At 44.6% G+C, this 20,616-nt stretch overlaps 1 protein-coding gene across 1 annotated transcript; it reads right to left on the bottom strand.

The window, feature by feature from the left end:
* Nucleotides 1-3,478: 3,478 nt before the first annotated feature.
* Nucleotides 3,479-8,336, bottom strand: Bambi (BMP and activin membrane bound inhibitor). Its single transcript, XM_004641750.2, has 3 exons — nt 7,978-8,336; nt 4,694-4,981; nt 3,479-4,259 (listed from the first exon to the last, which is right to left on the bottom strand). Exons 1-3 carry the CDS (start codon nt 8,051-8,053, stop codon nt 3,841-3,843), a joined length of 783 nt encoding a protein of 260 aa, XP_004641807.1. The 5' UTR covers nt 8,054-8,336; the 3' UTR covers nt 3,479-3,840.
* Nucleotides 8,337-20,616: the final 12,280 nt, after the last annotated feature.

Genomic DNA, 20,616 nt, shown 5'->3' with positions numbered 1-20,616 from the left:
GAAGCAGTAAGCTGAATGTTAACAATGCTAAAAGCAATCTTCAGGTAATTGAGGGCCTACAAATCTCAAATATCCAAAGACTTGACATTTTGTGAAATAAAAACAGCCACTATATAAATATGAACATAAGGTCTCAAATTCTAAGGAATGTTCTTTTGAGATTTTTAAAAAGTTTTTAGTGTGTGTGTGTGTGTGTGTGTGTGTGTGTGTAGTTTGTTTTTTGCTGTTTAGATCAAACCTAGAGCCTTAGACAAGCAACCTGCCACTGAGCTACAGCCAGGCAATCCGAGACAAGTGTGTGTTAACAGAAACAGCTAAAATATATTTTTTTTTTCCTTTGGTGCTGGGGACTAAAGGCGAAGTCCTGCACTCCAATACCTTTTCACAATAATTCTAGTCCTATTAAGTTTTTTTTTTTTTTTTAGGAACTGGGGACTCAACTCAAGCCCTTGTACTTACCAAGGAAGCACTTATTCTACTGAGCCATCTCCCTAGCTAGTCCTATTAAGTTTTTAATCCCTGTCCCCATTTAACAGGCAACAACACCGAGCTCTCAGAGAGTTTCCATAATTTGCCTGGGCTCGGGTTGCTCAGCTTTGGAGGTTTAAAGTTAAATAAGTTAAATAGGCTGAGAGGCAAAGAAGAGGACCAATTAGAGGCTGTAAGAAAAAAGAAAGCTGCCCAGGCCCCTGAAAGACCAGCCTTGAGTCATGACACTAGATGCCACTGCTTTCAAGCTTTTAGCCTATAATCAACCCAGATTGAACCCAGATTTACAAGCCCTTCAGAGCAGAGCTTTGAGATTTTTCTAAAGCAGACATGTTTGGTATTTTAGAAGGTCAAACCTCCTAGGGTGCTGTGTTTTTAATAAAATCAGTTCAACAGAAATTAGAGCCACACAGTCCATTTCTAGGAAGCCCTCTGAGCCATTCAAACTAAGGGGAGGGGGCACAACACAAAAGACATCACCATACAGTTTGACTTTGTCAAAGGGACAGGATGTAAGGGGTGTCGATACACAAATATCATGACAAGTTTACTCTCATTTGTCTCTAGTTTGGGCAAATTTCCACTTAGAAAGGAAACTGGGGGGCATTTTATGTCAATATTAAAGGATCATTCCTGATTAGCCCAGCATGGCACCCACATCTGAACATTACACATCTCTAGGACAGAAAAATAACCCAGCTGTCTGGGTCTTTTTTTTTTTTTCAGAACCAGGGATTGAACTCAGGCCCTTGCACTTGCCAGGGAAGCGCTTATTCCACTGAGCCATCTCCCCAGGCCCTTGGGTCATTCTTAATAAGCAGTCCTATTTCCCACTTGTGGCGGCTTCTAGAGTCTCAAGGGGAGCAAAAGTGAGGTCCATATGTAGCCCTTAGTAAAACTCAAAGCAGAGAATTTTTTCCTGATACTTTCCTCAAAAGTCAAGATGCATGGTGAAGCAAGTGCAACATTGAATGAATGCTATCTAACGGTAGAGGATTTGTTGTCAGGAAGACAACGCTGTTCAATTAGGCAGCTAGAATTTGAGGCCCTGCAAAGATAGTCTGAGAGGCCATGTGTCCCCATCCCTAGAAAACACCAGCACAGACCCAAGACTTTCCTGTAGGATGGGGTTTACTGGTTTCAAAATGCTTCTATGCACATACATTAAAATCTTTCATTTTATTTCCTAAGGAACTGCTATGCTGAGAGGAACAAGCCAAGGAAGAACACTTGATCACATATAGCTGAGATAAAGGAAGGCTACTGAAGGGGTCATTGCCCTAGCACAACCCTGTAGTCAATCTTCAACAGTCGAAGGGGAGAAATTTCACCACTGCCAATTTTTATCAATTCTCTCTAACCAAGTTAGAAGGGTTAGGTTTAACAATTCTTTAATTCCCTCAAAAACTGACACCCTTGTGGAGCATAGCGCTACAGCCACGAGGTAGAACATGTGCTAACATGTTAACATGCTTCATGTGCTTAGGCTCTTGAGCTAGGGACTTAGGATTGGATAGGATAAGATAGGATAGGATAGAACAGGAGTAGGAATACCTCTCAAAGTACACATGTTCAAAAAGCACAATACAAATTGCTATTTATTAAAATGTGCGTTTATTCCATTTCCTAACTTGTTTGGGCCTGTGATCTATTAATTGTTAATATAATGTTGATTCTGATTTTTAAACTAGGTGTTACTATCTAAGATTCTCTCATGAACTTGGCTACTCTACGTGTCTTCTTGTGGGACCCTAATTATGCTTACTGTAAAACAGGTAAAAATATGCAAAAGTGTTTTTTAAGATTAATACAAGAAAGATTTCATCCTCCAATATGCAGGCTATAGTTAATTTTTTAAGGAAAAATTTCAAATATATAAAGGAATTGAAAAAAAACCTACCATAGCAAACTATTCTCACAGTTAAGATAACGAAGATTCATTTGGGTAGGGGAAGTACAGATACGGTATAGGTTTAAGTTCAACTGGACCACATTACAAAATAGAAATATCTATCCTCCTTAACTGCACTATTGACTGGCTAAAGCCCATATTCTACTTGGTTATATTAATAAATGGATAATTTGGAGGCAAGAAACCTAGTAGCACTGTATTTTTTAAATCTCCATTGGCACATGATGTTCACTATTTAAAACCTTTCTAAGGACTGAGAAAATTTGAAAGAGGGAGAAAAAGTACAATAGTGTTAAAGAACAAAGTTTGAAAGCCAGGAGCACTGTCAGTAAAGTTTGGCAAATTTCAGAGTCGAAGTACTAAATTGCAAAGCTAGGCATGCTGGAGTACATCTAATTTCAGCATGCTGGTAGGATGGGGTAGAAGACTGCAAGTTCAAGCCCAGCCATGGCAACTTAGTGATGTAGGGAGATGCCATCTGAAAAATTAAAAATTGAAAACAGGGCTAGGGATGTAGCTTGGTACAAAAGCCCTGGGTTCAATCCCCAACACTAGGAGAAATGGTTTAAAATAATATATTAGATGGTAAGTTCACTGCAAAACCAGACATTGACTAACTTTACTAAGAAATAAATATTTTTATTAGGGTGGAGTTGGACATATTTTTATAATGATACTGCAGACCAAATGGATCAAGCTGATAAATATTACCTTTGCTATGGCAATTTCAGAAATTCAATCATAGCTAGCATAAATAAGTTTAAGAATTCTTTCAGGGCTGGAGGTGTAGCTGAGGGGTAGTGTGTACTTAACATGCACGAGGCTATGGGTTTAATTCCCAGCACCAAAGAGCAAAATAATAATTCTCAGAGGAAAGGTAAAACCAGAATTATCCTGCAAAATTAAGCCTTATACAGTTTATATGTATTTTCCTAACCTTCCCAGTCTTTGGCCTAATGGTACTAGAGATGAAACCCAGGGCCTCAAGTATGCTAGGTAAATGCTCTACCCCTGAATTCTATGCTCAGCTTACCCTCCCCCAACTTAAGTATTTAATTTATGAAAGACACCACTAAATTTCAGACAAAAAATATATATATTTTAAAAATCTTTACAACAAATCAAGATGTAGGAGCTTACACAGAGCGCAGTGAGTTTATCTAGGTACTCGATCCCAGCTCCTTGGGAAGCAAACAACCCTGCTAACAGTGTGTACATAGTCTTCTCTTTGCTTTTTATAATTTTAAAGCAAATAATACATTTGACTGTACTCGAGTCTGTGCAAATAATCCTTCAGAAGAAATTCCAAGGTTCTGTCTGCAGAGGTCACTTCGCCTCTCGAAGGTGATTAGATTAAATTTTTTTGTCTCCAGATAAAGTGCTCCTGTCCAGCAGAACTCAAGGCCTCCAAGCTTTGGAGAAGGGGAGGTAAGACTCCATCATACGAATTCTAGCTTCCCATGGCCACTGTACATGCCCCAGTGAACCAAGGAGAGGATCTTGTCATTGCTGAGGTCTGCTTGCCTCATCTTATCGCAGGTCAGACAACAGTTCTCATGCCCGCTCACCGGCACCATGCACTCCAAGTCTAACTTTGCCACCTGGCCCTTTTTGGAATGGTGTCCATGAAAGCTGTAGTGCAAACGGGACAGCATCTGCTGTCGCTGGTCCTGCAGTCTCTTGTTCTCACTTCGGAGCATCCTCAAGGCCAACATAATAAGCAACACTAAAATCAGCCCACCAGCAATGGGCACAGCGATCACCGCGGCCCGAAACCACAGTTCTTTCGAAGAAGTCAGCTCCTGCACCTTAGTGATAAGGTTTCTGCTCCCGTCCTGCTGGTACCTGTTTCCTTGTCCTAAGGGACGACAAACAGAGTGATCAAACTGCGTGTTCATCTGAGGCATTCAGGACCATCTGCCCATGTTAACCAGGCAATACTTTCAAAATAGCTCACAATCAAATAAAGCATATTTAGAAAATAAATATTGCAAAACTATCCAAAGTAGCTTACAAACAATATTGTTTACAAGCCATCATGTTGGATATAATGAACGGCTCTTTTAATGTCTTCAAAATGTTGTAAAAACAGGCAAAATCTATTACGCAGACAGACATCTAATGCTCAGCAGACATAAAGCCACTCCATAGAAACCCATCCTTGCATTCAGTCCTGCCTCTCCCTCTGCTGTCTCTAATTACATTAACAACAAAATCAATAGCAGACACACAAAGTCGAGGCTGCCACAGGTCGACCCATCAGGCAGGCTTCCACGACCAGCTTCCACCCACCTGAGGCTGCCCCCTTGGGTGGGGCGAGGACGTCGTGCAGCCCCCTGTAATTGCACATGTCTTCGTGACAGCACTCCACGGTGGGCACGGTGCTGCCTGAGTGGTTCTGGGTCTGTTTGGCTTGGCAGATGTCTGCTGTGCTTGTGAGAGAGTCCAGGCAGCCATGGGTGAGCGGGGAATTTGTGTTCTGAGGATCAAGAAGTCTGGAGAAGCAGGCGCCGAGCTCAGACTTACACATATAACCAGTTGCCACACAGTGAGCAGCATCGCAGTAGCATCGAATTTCTCCTGAAAACAATGAGAAACCACATCAGACTCTGGGAACAGATAGAGCAACCATGCGAAGTCTCAAGTTCAAAGCACTAATTTTAGACCCAAGATGTGTATTTACAGTAGCCCCCCATGTATAGTGGAAATGGCCTCAAACAGCCCGTGCTTCGTTTGATTAATTAAACATCATTTGAGAAAATACTAAGCACCATAGCAGAGCTCTGACAGGCAGAGAAAAATTAAAAATACTTTTGTTTTTGAAGGAAAAGTCATCATTAACTGTTTCTTCTACCATAAGGTTTTAAGTCACATTATCTATTCATTTTAACCCTACAAAACCATACAGCATAAAAATGCTAAGCTTTTGTCAGTATAAATATTTGATCGGAACTACTGAATTGTTTACTATCCCGAAGGACTGAGCCAAGATTTAAGAGCCTGAGGTAACACCTTATAAAGTTATTAACTAGAAACACAACAATCTAGAAATTGCCCAGGTCAGGAGATTTTAAAACTATGAAACTAGGCAGCTATTTGCAACCTCTCTAGAAAAGGCAAACTTTGCCTATAAAGATCTTTTCATGCCGAGGAGCTTTTAGTCAGTATATTGTAAAACAGGAACTAGGCAGTTTACAATTAGTGGTTTGCTTGCCAAAGTCAATTTCTTTCAGCCCAAATGGAAAGTCATAAAAGGGGGGAGGGGGCTGGAGAACTGCAGGGCTGACCTCTCCTCCTCCTCCTCCTTCTCCTCCTCCTCCTCCTCAGCTTTACATGCAATTTAACATGTGACCTAAAAGGGGAAACACTGAAACTGCAAATCCTCTGCTGGTTCAATGAAAACTCCTTAAGGAAACCTCAAATTTTTCTACAGGAAGTGATTAAAAGTTTCCTTTATAAAAACTTATTTTGTGAGTTGCAAAGACTGTTACCATTTGTCACAATGCAAGATCTGAGGCTTGTGCATTGATGTCTAGTTTCTGAAATAATCAATGCCTGAAAGTTATCCCTAACCGCTCTGCTATCCAAGCTGGCATGCTCCAGTCATTGTCACCCATCACAGCCACACCACTCTACAGCAGTAGACAAATGCACCACCCCCCCTTTCTTCCCAGTTCCCAATCTGAAGATCTGTCTGGGGAATGAAACCACTCTGAAATTAAACACTGGCACTGTGGCTTTACATTCACCTTTCTTCTTCCCCTGTTTTGTGAATGCCTGAGTAAGGTGTCGCATTTAATTATCTGACCAAATTCCAGGCCACCACATGGTGCGCTCTAATGCTGTGGCTCTAGGAAAAATTAGCCAAGGGCAAAACGCGGATCTTTGGCAACCACGAACAGACAAAGCCAGAGGTCTTGCTCCATTTCCAACTGCTGTCCTGGGTTTGGGTCCAAGGCCCTTCCCCAGCCTCCTGTTTCAAGGAAGAACTTTGCTCAGCAGTGACCTGCTTTTTCCTCCTCTTTCCAAGATTGCTTTGTTGTCCACCAGTCGAAGGCGGTGATGCCAGCATATCCCTAGGCTGACAAATTCCACACACAGATTGAAAGTATAAATAAAACAGATTAGAAATCCATTTTGGGTCTGTTAGCCCTGACCTGGTACAGAAAAGGAAAACTGAACACAAGCTTCAATGTTTACAAGGACCTATGTAAAATACTGTATTTTCAACGACCTAAAACCAAAAATAAAATTTTTGACAGGTAACTGGTAAAGTTCTAAGACTTTCTTAAAAAAAAAAAAAAAATGGAGCCATATTTCAGCCAGGAGAATGGACTTTTGTGTTACTGTATTAAAACTATATTTCTGTCGTTTCATAAAGTTTCTTCCTGTGGCATGCGAAAGGCCAGGAGGGGACTGGTATTTTGAAACAGGGAACAATGCCCTTCTGTTTCCCCCCTTTCTAGTTACTGTATGTGGTGATTAAACAAAAATGTCTGCTTCAGTCAAGATGGCTACAGGAGAGGCTGCTGGCTTCGCTCAAAGCGTTTGAAGTCCGCAGCGCTCAGAAATCTCTGATCCCCTAATTATATCATTATCAGGCACATAGTTTCGGTATCTGTGACTTCAAGTCAGCCCCAGTCCCTCCCGCTCCTGCCGGCCTTTGATAGGGCCAGGAGGCTCCCTCTGCAGCCGGCTGGGGCTGTTATTTAGGTTAATTACACCCTTCCTTCCAAAATAAATAAATACTGTAGCACATCATCCTCGCGGGCCAGCTTATCCTTAACCTCATGCCTGCTACATGGCAATTAGAGAAAAGTGGGGGCTGCAAAGGCTAAATAATGCTTCCTATATAATATATATTATATATATATAATATATATTATATATATAGCCCTTCAGAGCACAGGAGCTGGACTCCCCTGCTGGGAGATGAGGGGACCCCGGGATCTCAAGGCTGGGCTACTGCTAAAAGGCGAGCGCGCCTGCGGGGGCAAGAGACCTAGGGCGCTTCTTTTCTTTTAGGGGGTGGAGGGCAGTGCTGGGTCAAAGTCGAGTAGAGTGAGGAACGGGACGGGACCTATTATAGCACCTCCTCCTCTCACACACGGAGGAGCAACACAACACACATTCCCGCACACCTACACTCCCGGAGACCGCACACCCATGGTCACACCCACAAACACACTCAGAAACCCGAGGCACTGCGAGATGCACAGCCTCGCAGACACACATCTGAAACTCCAGGTCCGGGCACAGGCTCAAGGGCACACACGCGCGCGCGCGTACACGCACACACACACACGCGCGCGCGCGCAAACACCAACACACGCGCAGGGCCACACTCCACAGTCGGAGCGCCAGCGCCAGCCCACTCTCGCCGGGCCCGCAGCCCCAGGGGTTCATAGCCACAGGCTCGGGGGCCCCAACCACCGCTCCGCCCGGGGCTCGCGGGCGAGGTCACCGCACAGCGCCCAGAAGCACCGACCCGTGGCGACCGCGGCTCCGGGCGGGCGTGGCCCCTGAGCGCTCCCCAGTCCACGCCCCGGGCCCCAGACCCCAACCTCGCGCCCCACCTCTGGTGAGCAGCACAGCCATAGCGCAGAGCTCCAGCTGCAGCCAGACGAAGATGTAGCTGGAGTGGCGATCCATGGGCGCCCCGCCGGCGCGCGGCCGCCGAGCCTCTGTCCCCGGACGCGCAGGGCATGGGTCCCGCGGCGGCGGCGTCAGGGGCCGGGCCGCAGCATGGAGCGCGACGAGGGCGCCCAGGAGGCCGGAGAGGCTCGCTTGCACAACGGACGCACGCTCGCCGCAGCGGTCCCGCGTGGGCCTCCCGCCGACGGCCTCTGGCAGCAACAGGGAGCAGCAGACAGCAGCAAACAGCAGAAGGCAGCAGCAGGCAGCAGCCTACAGCAGCGGTCTGACCGGGACCGCCCGCTACACCGCAGCGAATCTGCCTGCGTCCGTGTGTCCGGCTTCGCGCAGTAAATACTGCCGCGCTGGAGAGCCGGCCCGCCCCGGCTGCGTCGGCGCCGTGCGATTGGCTGTGAGCGCCTGTCTATAATCCAGGCCCCCGGGGGCGGCTCTCAAGGGGGGCGTGCCTCGCGGCTCCGGAGGCGCCGGCGTCTGGCTGCTGCCCGGCAGCTGCTGGGCGCGCGCGCCCCCTGGTGTGCACTTGCACGGCCGGGACGGCCTCGGGCGGCGCAGCCCCGGCAGCTTGCGGAACCGACCTGCGGACCCCCGGACTCCCTGCCCCCGGCGGCGCGCTCGGGAGCCGGGACGGCCCTGCGGGAGCCGGCGGGCCGGCAGATCGATACCGCCAGACAGGCGGGCTGGGATCCGCGGAGACAGGGACCCAGCCGGCCAGAGACACGGCGAAAATTAGCAACTCCGAAAGCGCCGGCGCCAGAGAGGCGACCCGGGCGGCTGACACCGGTCACCCGGATCGCGGCGGCCCGACCGGCCGGGCCCGGTCGATGGCAGTGCGCGGGGGCGCCGGGGCTGGGGCTGGGGCCGGGACTGGCTGTGGCGTGTTTATCCAGAGGGAAGTTTGCCTGGCATCTCTTATCGTCCTCGAAAGGAATGCTTTTTAAAAATCCCCTTCCGCCAAACCTTGGGCTTAACAGAAGTCATTGATTTGCAAAATTCCCAAGTTTTGAATCAGCCAGCATTTCCTTACCTCATAGATCTAAAGGGTGAGAAACACAGAAAGGAGAGACGCGTTTCCAGGCGGGCTGGGAGAGGCACAGCTACGTCTTTACAGCTCGATGTGAATGCGAACATTAACTCAGAACCGGGACCGCGGAGGTCTCGGCGGCAGAGCACTTGCCCGGCATGTGCGACATAACGCTGAAGAACTACAAAAAAAAAAAAAAAAAAAAAAAAAAAAAGTATGTCTCGCAAACTGAAAATCAAGAGAAACAGATCTCAAAAACCTAACCTTGTGAAGTTATTGGAAATATGCAGGGCTGCAGGATGTAGTTAATGAAGTTGCCCTTGAAAGGCAATGTTTCCTTGCAGAAAATATAAAAAGTTTCACAAACTGACGGCCTACAATTTGCTAGAGTAAAACTGCATCCACTCACTGGGTAAGGAGGAAGAGCAAACCCAGAGGAAGTTTTCGGAGAGAATTAAACTGATCAGAGTACCAGGTAAACAGCCACTTTCATCAGAGAACAACTGGCAGCCTAGAGGAAGAGTGTGAATTTAACCACAACCGTTAGAACCTTGGCGAGTTCATACTGAGGGGTCCCTGAAACCTGTCATTTCATGTTTAATCTCGGAGATTAAATTTAATAGCTAAAAGGAAACCAAGAGAGTAATATCTTCATTCAGCCGTTTTGGGACTTCCTCCCGTGGTCAGGGCTCATGAGCTGGAGATCCAACAGATGTCTATACCTAGACGATCAGTCACAGCACAGTTTGGATGATACGATGTTACAGTGCAGGAAGGAGACAGGGGCTAGCCCAAGAAGGTTCAATTGTCCAGGAAAGTATTTTGGAAGCAACAACGTGCTGTATGATTCCTAAAGAATAAAGATGCCTGGAAGAGGCCACTATAGCCAAAGAGGCAAATAGGAATTTAGACATAAAATTGGCTGGTTGTGTGGATAAGGGTGGTGGGTGAGCTTGCATCTAAAGAATAAAATATGGAACAAGAGGTAAACAGAGATGAGCCACGAAGTGTGTTTATCTCTGATGTAGATAAATAGTTGCTGAAGAGAGCCCAGGGGAACTCGGTGAAAGTTGTGCTGGAGTAGACACCAAGTATCTTCTCAGCCTGTTTAGGGAAAATCCCCTTTCACTGGCCTGAGTATCGGAAGACTGGTAGCTGGCCCGACAGACTCCGTGTGTGACCATGTTTAGTTACATGACCAAAGCTGCGATCCAGTTAGAGTTTCTCTTCTGGGTCTTTGGAAGGAGATACTGTACTGGCCATCTCTGGAGGTGGCTTCACCAGGGACTTGTAAGCTAAGAGCTCCACCTGTCCACAGGGAGAGAAAAACGACAAGCATGGGCCCAGAAGCTGTCAAGCCAAATGGATTTCCAGTCACATGCTTTGCTTCACCTGAGGGTCCACAGCAAGAGTACCTTGGTAATCTTAAAAAAGTTCCCCCTTTTTATTTAAGGGTCTCTTTTGGAAATCCAAATTTTATTGAATTAATATATACTTTTATCATTCCAGGCTATTTCTTTTTTGTTTCAAATACAATTCAAAATAAGAACTTGGGATCCATTCTGTAGACAATAATTCCAATTGCTTTGTTTTTAATATTAATGGACAAACTTTTTAAATGGCTAGAAATTAGTTTTAAGAGAAACAAGTCTGCACTTTAATGGTTTTGGAGCAGACATAGACTTTTCAACTAAGTGAGTGAGAGTGTTTGAATCAATGTGGAAAATCACAATTGGTTTAGAGATGATATATCAATTATGAGGCCATATCAGTTAGTAGAGAGAATAGGCAACAGTTGTAATTCAATTTAAGACTATTAAGGAAAATTGCTTCTCTATAGAATTTTATTTGTGTCCTGTACATAATTCAGTCATTACTTTCCTAGATGCAGGTTGAAAAGTAAAAAAGAGAATAGTAAAGTCTAATTTTTTTTTGAAGTTTAAGTCAAGGAATAAAATAAATGACCAAAATGTGTTTTTATTCTGAAGAATTCTGAAAATGCCACCTGAGAACAAGTTTTGTATAACCAAAACAGAAAATACATTCTAGACCTAAGTGATATAAACATTACAATAGTTTTGTTTTGTTACCATCAAATAACAATATATATGCGATTTATTTCTGGGTATATATATTAAATAGTCATCACACACCACTATGATACATTTTTAGGGTTGCCTGAAACCACAAAACTCATTTTGTTAATAGTTGAGCTATATCTGAATCAGACATACATATACTTCATCAATACATCTTACCCAAATAATGTTACTTTATCCTAAAGTTATATATTTGATCTCATTTTCAGTAATGTCCCTCAAAAAGCACCAATGAAAAATTGCTTTTTTAAACATTGCAACTTAATTTTTATTTTTTATTTTACTTATTTATTTTTTCATTTTATGTATTTGGTACAGGGTCTCACTACAGCTCGAACTTGTAGTGATCCTCCTATTTTCAGCCTCCCCAGCGCTGGGACTACAGGCGTGTGCCACCATACCTGGACTCAGTCACTGGCCCACATGCTCTAGGGGTGGAGCTGGCACGGCATATGGTCCCTGCACTTGTCAAAGCAGGTTGATTTTTATTTTAAAATGAATAAAAAATTTTTAAAAATTAGAAACATTAAAGAATCCCAAAACAAAAAGATAGGAAATCAAAATGGTTGTTATATCGAATATTATTATCTTCAAAGTAGTTGTTCAGATTATCAGATCTAAGTATGTAAAACTGATCCAAAAAATTAAACATTAACTGGAAAAAATAGCTTTTGTTCGATTTTGTTCAGAGAATAAAATAGCTATATTCAAGTTTCTGGCTAGCATATGAGCAACTACTGCAGTTATCAATAGAATCTAATATTTCTGCCTGTTATTCAAAGCTTCTACCAGCTAACAATCCACAGGGGTTGGATAACATTTTCAGTTGCCAAGAGCAGCTTTTTAAAAAGTCATTTATTTTTTTTAAAAAAAAAGTCATTTGTATACGAAGTAAAACTTAAGAATCAGATCTGAAAATTCCTTCCAACAAAATAAGATGATAGTTGAGAGATCAGCCCAGTTCAATGGAATCACCATCTATTGAGATTTAGTTTGGTTTTGATTTTTCATTTTTCCTCTGAAATGGAAAAAGAGATGAAGAACTGACTGCAGTCTACCAGGTAGTGTGATTACATAGAAGGACATGGCTGGTATTGTGGTGTGACTCAGTGGCAGGGCATTTGCCTAGCTCACAGGACGCCCTGGGTTCCATCCCCAGCACCATAAAAATAAATAAAATAAATAAGGCAAGACTGAAACTCACATTCCATAATGCCCATGCTCCCTCAGGCTAGGAGAAACATGCTAGGAGGTCTTATGAATAAACTTTCTTATTCCACTGAGCTATCTCCCTGGCCCTCAGTGTCATTCTTTTTTTTTTTTTTTTTTCCTTCTGTATTTATAGGGAAGGGTCTACAGAGTGTTTAGGGTCTCACTACTAGATTGGACTCATAGTGAACCTCTTGTTTACAGTCTCCCAAGTGCTGGGATTACAGACGTGCACTACCATACCCTGTCTCAATCTCCAGCTCAGCATTCCCCAGGGTTTAGGGCAGGCATGGCAGGCCTGGGGATTGAACCCCAGGCCCCTGTGCCTGCTTTCAGATGCTTTAATCCACTAAACTAATTGGCTGGCTCTCTCAGGGTCATTCTTGACCACTGCATACACCTTTGGTCTATTTGATTGCGTTAACACAACCCCCAATGAGACCAGTAGGAATTTAAAAACTATTCAGTGACCTTCTAGGGTAGCTTTCCTGAGGTCAAATAATGAGCTTGACTTCTTTCTTTCCTTTTTTTAACTAAAATTATGAATTAATCCTTTAGAGGGGACTCAAACCATTCCTCATCTAAGAAAATATCACCTACCCCGAATGTAATAAACAGTATACTTTCAGTGCCATCGCCTTAGCAGGTAACATTTCCTCTTTATAAAGGATTTTAAAGTGATTATGGAAAATGGATCACGGGATGGGAAAGGACAGGAGGGTAGGAAGGGGAGTAGAGATAAAGGGAAGTAAAAATGATCAAAATAGGATGGCGTGTGTACCAATTCCCTAAGATGAATGTAGTGCTATGCATCACAAACACATGTGAACTTCAAAAAACTAAAAAGAAGTCATAGCAATCCGAAGCCTGGATGATTTCATTAGAGAGCTGAACATTTAGACTCTTCCTTGAGATTGCTGCAACCTTGAGCTTTCCCAGCTCCCACTCTTCTGCCCCTTCACCTCTTCTTCCTTTGATGGCCTCATAATCACTCCTCTGCTCTGTAGGCCTGGTCTTCTGCTCCTAGGGCCTCAGGACAGGAATCTCACTCATCTGACAGAATGAGGTCTTCCACAATGTGACACTTTGAAACAACTCCTGGCTGCCATCTTGTTTTTTGTCACTGTCATTGCTTTGACCACATATAGTTACCATTTTTATAGTGGTCCACATCTCAAGAAAAGAACAGGTCATTGTTTACTACAGTCTCCATGCTATGCAATAGGTCTCTTGAGCTTATTCCTCTTGTCTAACTGCATGGACCAATACCTTGTCCTTCCAGCCCCTAGTCACTCTGGCTTCTGGTAACTACCAATCTACTTCTGCAAGATCACCTTTTTCAAATTCCACAAGAATATGGTTGTCTTACTTTTCTTGTTGCTGAAAAAAAATATCTGACACCCAAAGTTAAAAGGGAAAAAGCTTATTTAGCTCACAGTTTGTAGAGGTTTCAGTCCATTACCGACTGGCTCCAAGGCAGGGTGGCATGGCAGAGGGGCAGCCCAGGGGAGAAAGATCCATGGTACGCAGAAGGTGGCAAAGCATCAAGGGACCTTAGCAGGGTCTTTCTGCCCCTTCTCAGGGCCGGTCGGATCCACACCCTTAATCCTAGAGTCCTGTGCCTAATACTGCACCATGAATGCAATGTTAGGCTCAATCCCAGCATCACACATTCATTATCCAGCCACTTCTGAAAAAGCCTGTGACTTATGACCACAGGAGGCTCTGAAGGGATAAGCCATAACAATGATTATGCCGCATTCGTCTTGCTGTGCCTACATTTTCTTTCACTTAATATCATGTCCTTCAGTTCACCTGTGTGGTCACAAAATTACAGGATTTCCTTCATTTTAGGGCTGAGTAGTATTCTACTGTGTACATACGTCGCATTTCTCTATTCATGCGCTGATGGACATTTAGATTGTTTCCATATCTTGACTGTGGTGAAAAGTATTGCAATAGAAACAGTAATACAGATATCTCTTCAATATGCTGATTTCATTTTCTTTGGATATCATAGAATTTCTAGATTGTAGAAACATTTTTAATATTTTTAGGACTCTCCATGATGATTTCCACGATGGCTGTACTAATTTACATTCCTACTAAGGGCTCTGTATTGTCCAGTCCTCACTAATACTTGGTTATCTTTTATCTTCTTGGTAATACCCATTCTAATAAGAGAGAATGGGATACTCTTTGTTTTGCTGTTTTCTGAGACAGGATCTCACCACATAGTTCAGGCTGGCCTTGAACTAGCAACCATCCTCCTGCCTTAGCATCCTGGATGCTGGGATAATGGCATTCATCACCATGCTGGCTTTGATTTTTGCATTTTTCTGATGTTTAGAGCTATTGGGTCTTTTTTTTTTTTACATATATATCTGTGGGCCATTCATCTGCCTTTTTAAGAAGAAATGGGGAGCCATATTGCTCAGGATAACATTGAGCTTCTGGTCATGAGCTGCTCTCTCCAGCTTTTGTGACTTCTATTAAGAAATGTCTGTGAGGGCTGGTGAGATAGGACAATGGACTAAACACCTGCTTTGCCAAGTGCAGGGACCAGGGTTCGATCCCCAGTCCCACATGCCACCCTGCACCAGCCATGCCCCAGGGTGAGCTGAGCTGATGAACGAGTCTGGGCATGGTGGTGCACACCTGTAATCCCAGTGCTGGGGAGGCTGAAAACAGGAAGATCACTAGGAGTCTGAGCTGCGTAGTGAGACCCTGTACCAAATACATAAATGAAAAAAAAAGTCTGTGCGGGTGTTTTTCCCATTTAAAAACTATTTCATAATAATTTCTGCAAAAAACCATAACATATGTGTTTAACCATTTATAAAACATCAAGATGCACATTAAATTTGATGTGGGGGCTCAGCTTATAAACAAATACCACAAAAATGAACATAGTACCTTCAAATATTTAGTGTATTTCAATTAGATTTATCCTATGGGCAGAGGATATAGAGAGAGCTATGAAATTACACTATGTGGATTACTGTTCTTATTCTTAAAATTAAGGAAAAAAGCTTTAATGCTTTTTTTCAAATTCAATGATCTTCTTTTGTTCTGTTTGGTCACTTAACAAATAAGCCCTGGTTTTGCTATGAATTCATTTAGACGCACAAAAGATTTCCACTGTCCCAGTTGCAGTTAGTGGGATTCACTTGCATTTTGAGCTTCATTTTAGAGACATCATTTTAAAATATGTATAGTGCGTTATTAAAAAGACTTATTTAATTAGATGAGAGACCCAATACTGACTAGTTCATTTAGAAGGGATTTCTTACGTGGCTGTAACAGGTTTTTCTGACAGATACAACTAATTAGTAAGTTCCAACATTGCTTATCAACTCTGGAAGTCAGGTTCTCTGAAACCGGAAACCAGAGCCCTGGGTCTCATTCTTGGTGTCACCTTTGCCTCTCACCTCTCTGCCATCATTCAATTCTTTTTTTTTTTTTTTTTTTTTGGCAGAACCTGGGATTGAACTCAGGCCTGTGTGCTTGCCAGGCAAGCACTTATTCTACTGATCCATCTCCCCAGCCCCCATCATTCAACTCTTCTCCTTTCTTTATTTCTAGCTTTTGCTTTCTTATGGCATCTGTTTGCTTCTATCCACTCTTAAGCCCACTCCAATAGAAGAGGCATCTAAGAGATGGCTCCAGGGGCTGGAGAGATGGCTCAGTGGTCTAAGGCACCTACTTAGAACAAGCTTGGCAAAGCATCAGGGATCGTGGTTCAATCCCCCAGCACCACATGCCAGCCAGCCCCGCCCCCTGGTGGGCTGAGCTGGCCACACACACACACCCCTCTCTCTCTCTCTCTCTCTCTCTCTCTCTCTCTCTCTCTCTCTCAAATAAATAAAAATAAAAAATAAAAAAAAAATAAGAGATGGCTCTGTCACTGCCAGTGTCACCAACTGTCACAGCTGCTGAAGGTAGTCATCCTGAATTCTCAGTCTGTGGTCTTTTCAGCTGAAACACATCTGCTGCTCCTCCAAAGCTTGTGGGCCCGAAGATCACACTGGGCAGCACCACATTAACTGCCCTATGAAGAAAAATGTTAATGAGTGGAATGAAGGTCATTCTTCCAAATTATTAATTTTATGTTCATGAGTTTATTGCTTCAGTGTTTGTACCACCTAAAATGACTCTAATGTAACCAACAGAAGACAGTGTGTACAAACAGAATGAAAACTCAGAATCTTTCCAGATTCCAGGACCTGGAATCAGCAAATTGACCAGCAAGCTGTGTAGCTTGACAGCCAGCTATGTAGGAATTGAGAACTGGGAAATCAGAAGGTTGTGGCAGTTGGTGACACTGGCAGTGACAAAGCCACCTCCTGAATGCCTCTTCTATAGAAAGGGGATAACAAGTGAATAAAAGCAAACAGATGCTAGGAGAAAGCAAACTCTGAAGTCTTGAATTTTAAAAAATATCCAATATCCAACAATCTGAATATCTTTTTTTTTTTTAGGTCTGAGGTTAAAACCCAGAGCCTTGTACATACTAGGGAGGTATCCTACTACTGAGCTGCACCACACATGGCTTGTCTTGTTTAGTTGATGATGGCAACAAAAAAAAAAGAAAGAAAGAAAAAGAATTAGAAAGAGTTCTTTTGGACCGGGGGTACAGCTGTGTGGTACAGCACTTGCATAGTACATGCCTGAAGCCCTGTGTTTGGTTCTACCACATTAAAAAAAAAAAAAAAATCTATTTATCCATTTCCTGAGAAAGATGAGTATTTAGGGTGGGTAATAGATTGAATTTGTAGGGTGTTGGGGGAGGCCAGGTGCCTGCATGTCTATGAGTCAATGACACTAATTGCCAATCTGTGTATACTACACAAGCACAGTGCATCAATTTTTCAGCAGAATACTCAGAGTATTCTGCTCATCATCCTCTCGGACCCACCCCACACCACTTAGCTGCCCCACTAAAGAGAGATCTCTGGAGAAGCAGCACTCAGGGTAGAGTTACTCAACTTTCTTTTCCTATTTGGCTCCTCAGAAAGATTCAAAATGCTTCAGGGACAAGACAACATCTCAATCATTCCTTTTATTCCCTTCCCCATCTTTCACATGGTACCCCTGAATGAATTTTATTTTGAATAAATTAATGTCAATAAGTGAATTGCCAATGGAAAAGACCTAATTTTGTGAGTGAAGAATTAACAAGAAAGTAGGAAGCTGAAGATGGAAACATGTGCCCATCCTCTGTGTGTTCTTATGGGTAAACCAGTTAGCCCCATCGGTGCCTGTTTCCTCACCCACTGACTGAGGACAAGAGTGGAAGGAGGCCTCTCTGCCTCAGAGGTCCCACCAGAGCAAGACAGAATCATAGTCTGAGTTTCATGAATTGTGAAACTTTATGGAAATGTTAAGTGATTTCCCTTAGAGTCCAAGTGATTGGCAAGAGCTATTTTTAATCTACAGGATACATTTTTGATGGCTCCAAGACTTCCCAAGTGGTGTTAGGATTTTCTCTTCCCAAGAGCCAAAGATTAGAAGTGCAAATAGTTCCACTGCCAATCTAGCCTCCAGCCTGGGCAGGACTGGCAGAATGATGGTATCTCTAAACAGTGTGAATCCTGCCAACAAAGGTCTGCTTCCATGACTGGTAAGAGTCCAAGAATCAGCCAAAACAAATTGGTCAGTGAACTTACCATTACTCAGGAAATCTACCTGTTCACAGGCATTGTAAGTCCCTCTTAAGAAAGACACAAGAAGGTTCCCTCACCCTCACTTATCTGCAATTCAGTGGCATTTTTGGACAAAGTTTAATGCTGTTGTTCACTGTCAGACAGGAGTATTGCCCAACAAAATCCTCATTAGTTATGGATGTGTTTGCCATGCGCTGTCCTTATGAACTGTCCTTCCTTATATGGGTGCCCAATAAAAGATTATGCAGAGGATTCATGCCTCTGACATGCTTATCACGAGGGGTCTGGGGCCCTGGGATCAAACACAGCCCCCCACATGCTAGGCTAGCTTCTGCCACTGCGCTGCTTCCCTGCCCCGACTGCCTAATTTTAAGGCCGGTTTGTAGAAATAGAGGGGTGGGGGAACGGGAACGGTGAGAACATGCTAGCCCTTTTCTTAATCCTTCAAGTTACTTTGAACATCTGCCATTTCCCTGGAAGTCGGTGACTTCTGGCCCCTTGTAAATGCAAACAGTGTGTGTGTGCGGTGGGGGGAGGTGTGGGGGGTCTTTTACTATTTTGCCAGAGCTAACGTCTAAAACTGCAAGCAAAGCTTTTCAGATCTAAAAAAATAAAAATAATTTAAAAATCTCATTTCCGTCACATTGCTATCCTGCAGCGCAGGTCAGAAGGCAAAGTGAGGGGAGTGAAGGCGTTACCCGGCAGGGTAGGTATCCAGGGGGACAGACCCAGGGGTTTGGGGGAATCCACTCCCGGCTCCACGCGCGGCCACTGGCTCCTGCTTCACTGGCAGGAAAGCAGAGAAGCACGCGAGACGTCCGCCTAACTGTAAAACAACGCGAGTGCCACAGGCTTGTCTATGTTTCCACTGCAAACACAATCAAGTGGTAGGGACACCCTCTGTCTCCTCAGTGAGATGCTGGTGTCGATTCTGGGCAGCCCACAGCTCGCAGAAAGCCGGTCGCAGCGAGCCCCGCAGCGCCGGAGCGGGGAGGGGGAGGGGCGGGAGAAGCGCCCATTATCGTAATTGAGGTAATGGGACCGAGGCGCCAGGCAGCTCTGCTCCGCAGGGCCCGCCCCGCCCCGCCCGCCTGGGGTGACTGGGCCGCAGCGAGGGGAGGGGGGAGCGCGGCGTCGAGTAGCGCTTTTGGGGTGCGTGGACTTAGGTGCACGCTCGCCCCGGCCGGCTGCACCCGGAGCTGGCCCCGCGCGGAGTCAAGGAATGGACCCAGACGATGCTGAGGGCGGGAAAGGCCTTTATTTTCCATGAGGCTCCCACCCAAATGGCACCCCTGAAATCATTTAGGGTTTAAGGAACAGCTGTTTTTCTGGGAGGCGCCCTGAGTTCAGAGTCAACAGCAGGAAATCCAGGAGCAGAACTACTGTTGTTTTAATTTGCTGGGTCGATGGATTTCTGATTACAAAAGTAATGCCTCACCCTGACCCTGGAAAACCTGGGAATTGAGGGAAAGGCTGGTGTCTGCCTCAGGCAAAGCACGCGTGCATGATTGGGGGGTGGGGGGGAGATGGGGAGCTGAGCCCTCAGCCGCTCAGGGGTGTGTAACTTTGGCCAAACTTCACTAAGCCTCTCTGGCCTCTGTTTTGCCATCTGTAAAATACAACAAGCAGAACAATCCCCACCACCCCTGCCAGGTTCCGTGAGACAGCCTCAAAACTGCATCAGTCCAAAACAGCAATGAACAGTAGCTTTTTCATGAAGTCAAATAAATGGAGTGACTATTTAGGAAAAAAAAAAAAAAAGAAAATGAGGCTTTAAAGCAGCACAGTCACAGACCCCACGTACCAGCAGCTCCGTCCCTTAAAAACATGAACAGGAGCACACTGGGCAGGGTGGCTTGCTGTCCATCTGCGTGGAAATCCAGTCCAAGACACTGCCCCTTCTGCTGGAAACTGCATGTCCCAGAGGACTAGAGAGCAGCACTTGGTGTATGGTGAGGCCCTCTAACCAGGCCTTGAGTAAAAGAGAATAGCCAAGTTTGTAACTGCTTGAAATACCATGTCCCAGCCACAGATGTGACAGAGGACTTTTGTAACCATAAAGAGGACTGACAGAGCACACAGCAAGCTCCAGGTGGAAGAAGTCAGTGAGGTTTAATGTACTGAAGCACCTTCAAGAAACCAGTGCTGTCTGAGGATTGAAGGCGACTGAGAGACTATGGCTGACAAGTACCACAGGCATCCAGTAGGGGACGGGTGAACTTGTTGGACCATGTGTGGTGGCTTGACAATTGGTGGGCGACTTGTAACACCCAGCTGAACTGAATTTGTATGGTGTTGGGTTATGGGAGGGCTCACCTGAGGATTGTTGCTGGCAGCATAAGAGGCAGGACTGGAGAGGAAGTTTAGGTGTTGTTAGGGGGCTGCTGGTCCTCCTGGAGGAGCTTGTTATGCTTGCCTTCCTGATATGAACTTTACTGTTCTCATTGGAGAAGGAGCTTGAGACTGTTGTTGCTGAGAATGGCCTCAGTTCACTTGGGGAGAGCTCTGATCCTTACTTTGAACATCACTTTCTGGCTCCAGAAGGGAAGATGGGGCACTGTTTGA

This window comes from Octodon degus, unplaced genomic scaffold (genome assembly GCF_000260255.1).
Source record: "Octodon degus isolate 3935 unplaced genomic scaffold, OctDeg1.0 scaffold00141, whole genome shotgun sequence".
In the NCBI taxonomy this organism is placed as follows: domain Eukaryota; kingdom Metazoa; phylum Chordata; class Mammalia; order Rodentia; family Octodontidae; genus Octodon; species Octodon degus.
The sequence above is the reverse complement of the archived record's forward strand: the minus strand, read 5'-3'. Positions and strand labels throughout refer to the sequence as shown.

Coding starts and splice junctions, on each gene's coding strand:
- Bambi (XM_004641750.2), bottom strand. CDS start 8,053: ATGGATCGCCACTCCAGCTACATCTTCGTCTGGCTGCAGCTGGAGCTC. Junction 4,982..7,977: donor GGCTGTGCTGCTCACCAGAG/GTGGGGCGCGAG, acceptor CATTGTTTTCAG/GAGAAATTCGATGCTACTGC. Junction 4,260..4,693: donor ACCCAAGGGGGCAGCCTCAG/GTGGGTGGAAGC, acceptor GTCGTCCCTTAG/GACAAGGAAACAGGTACCAG.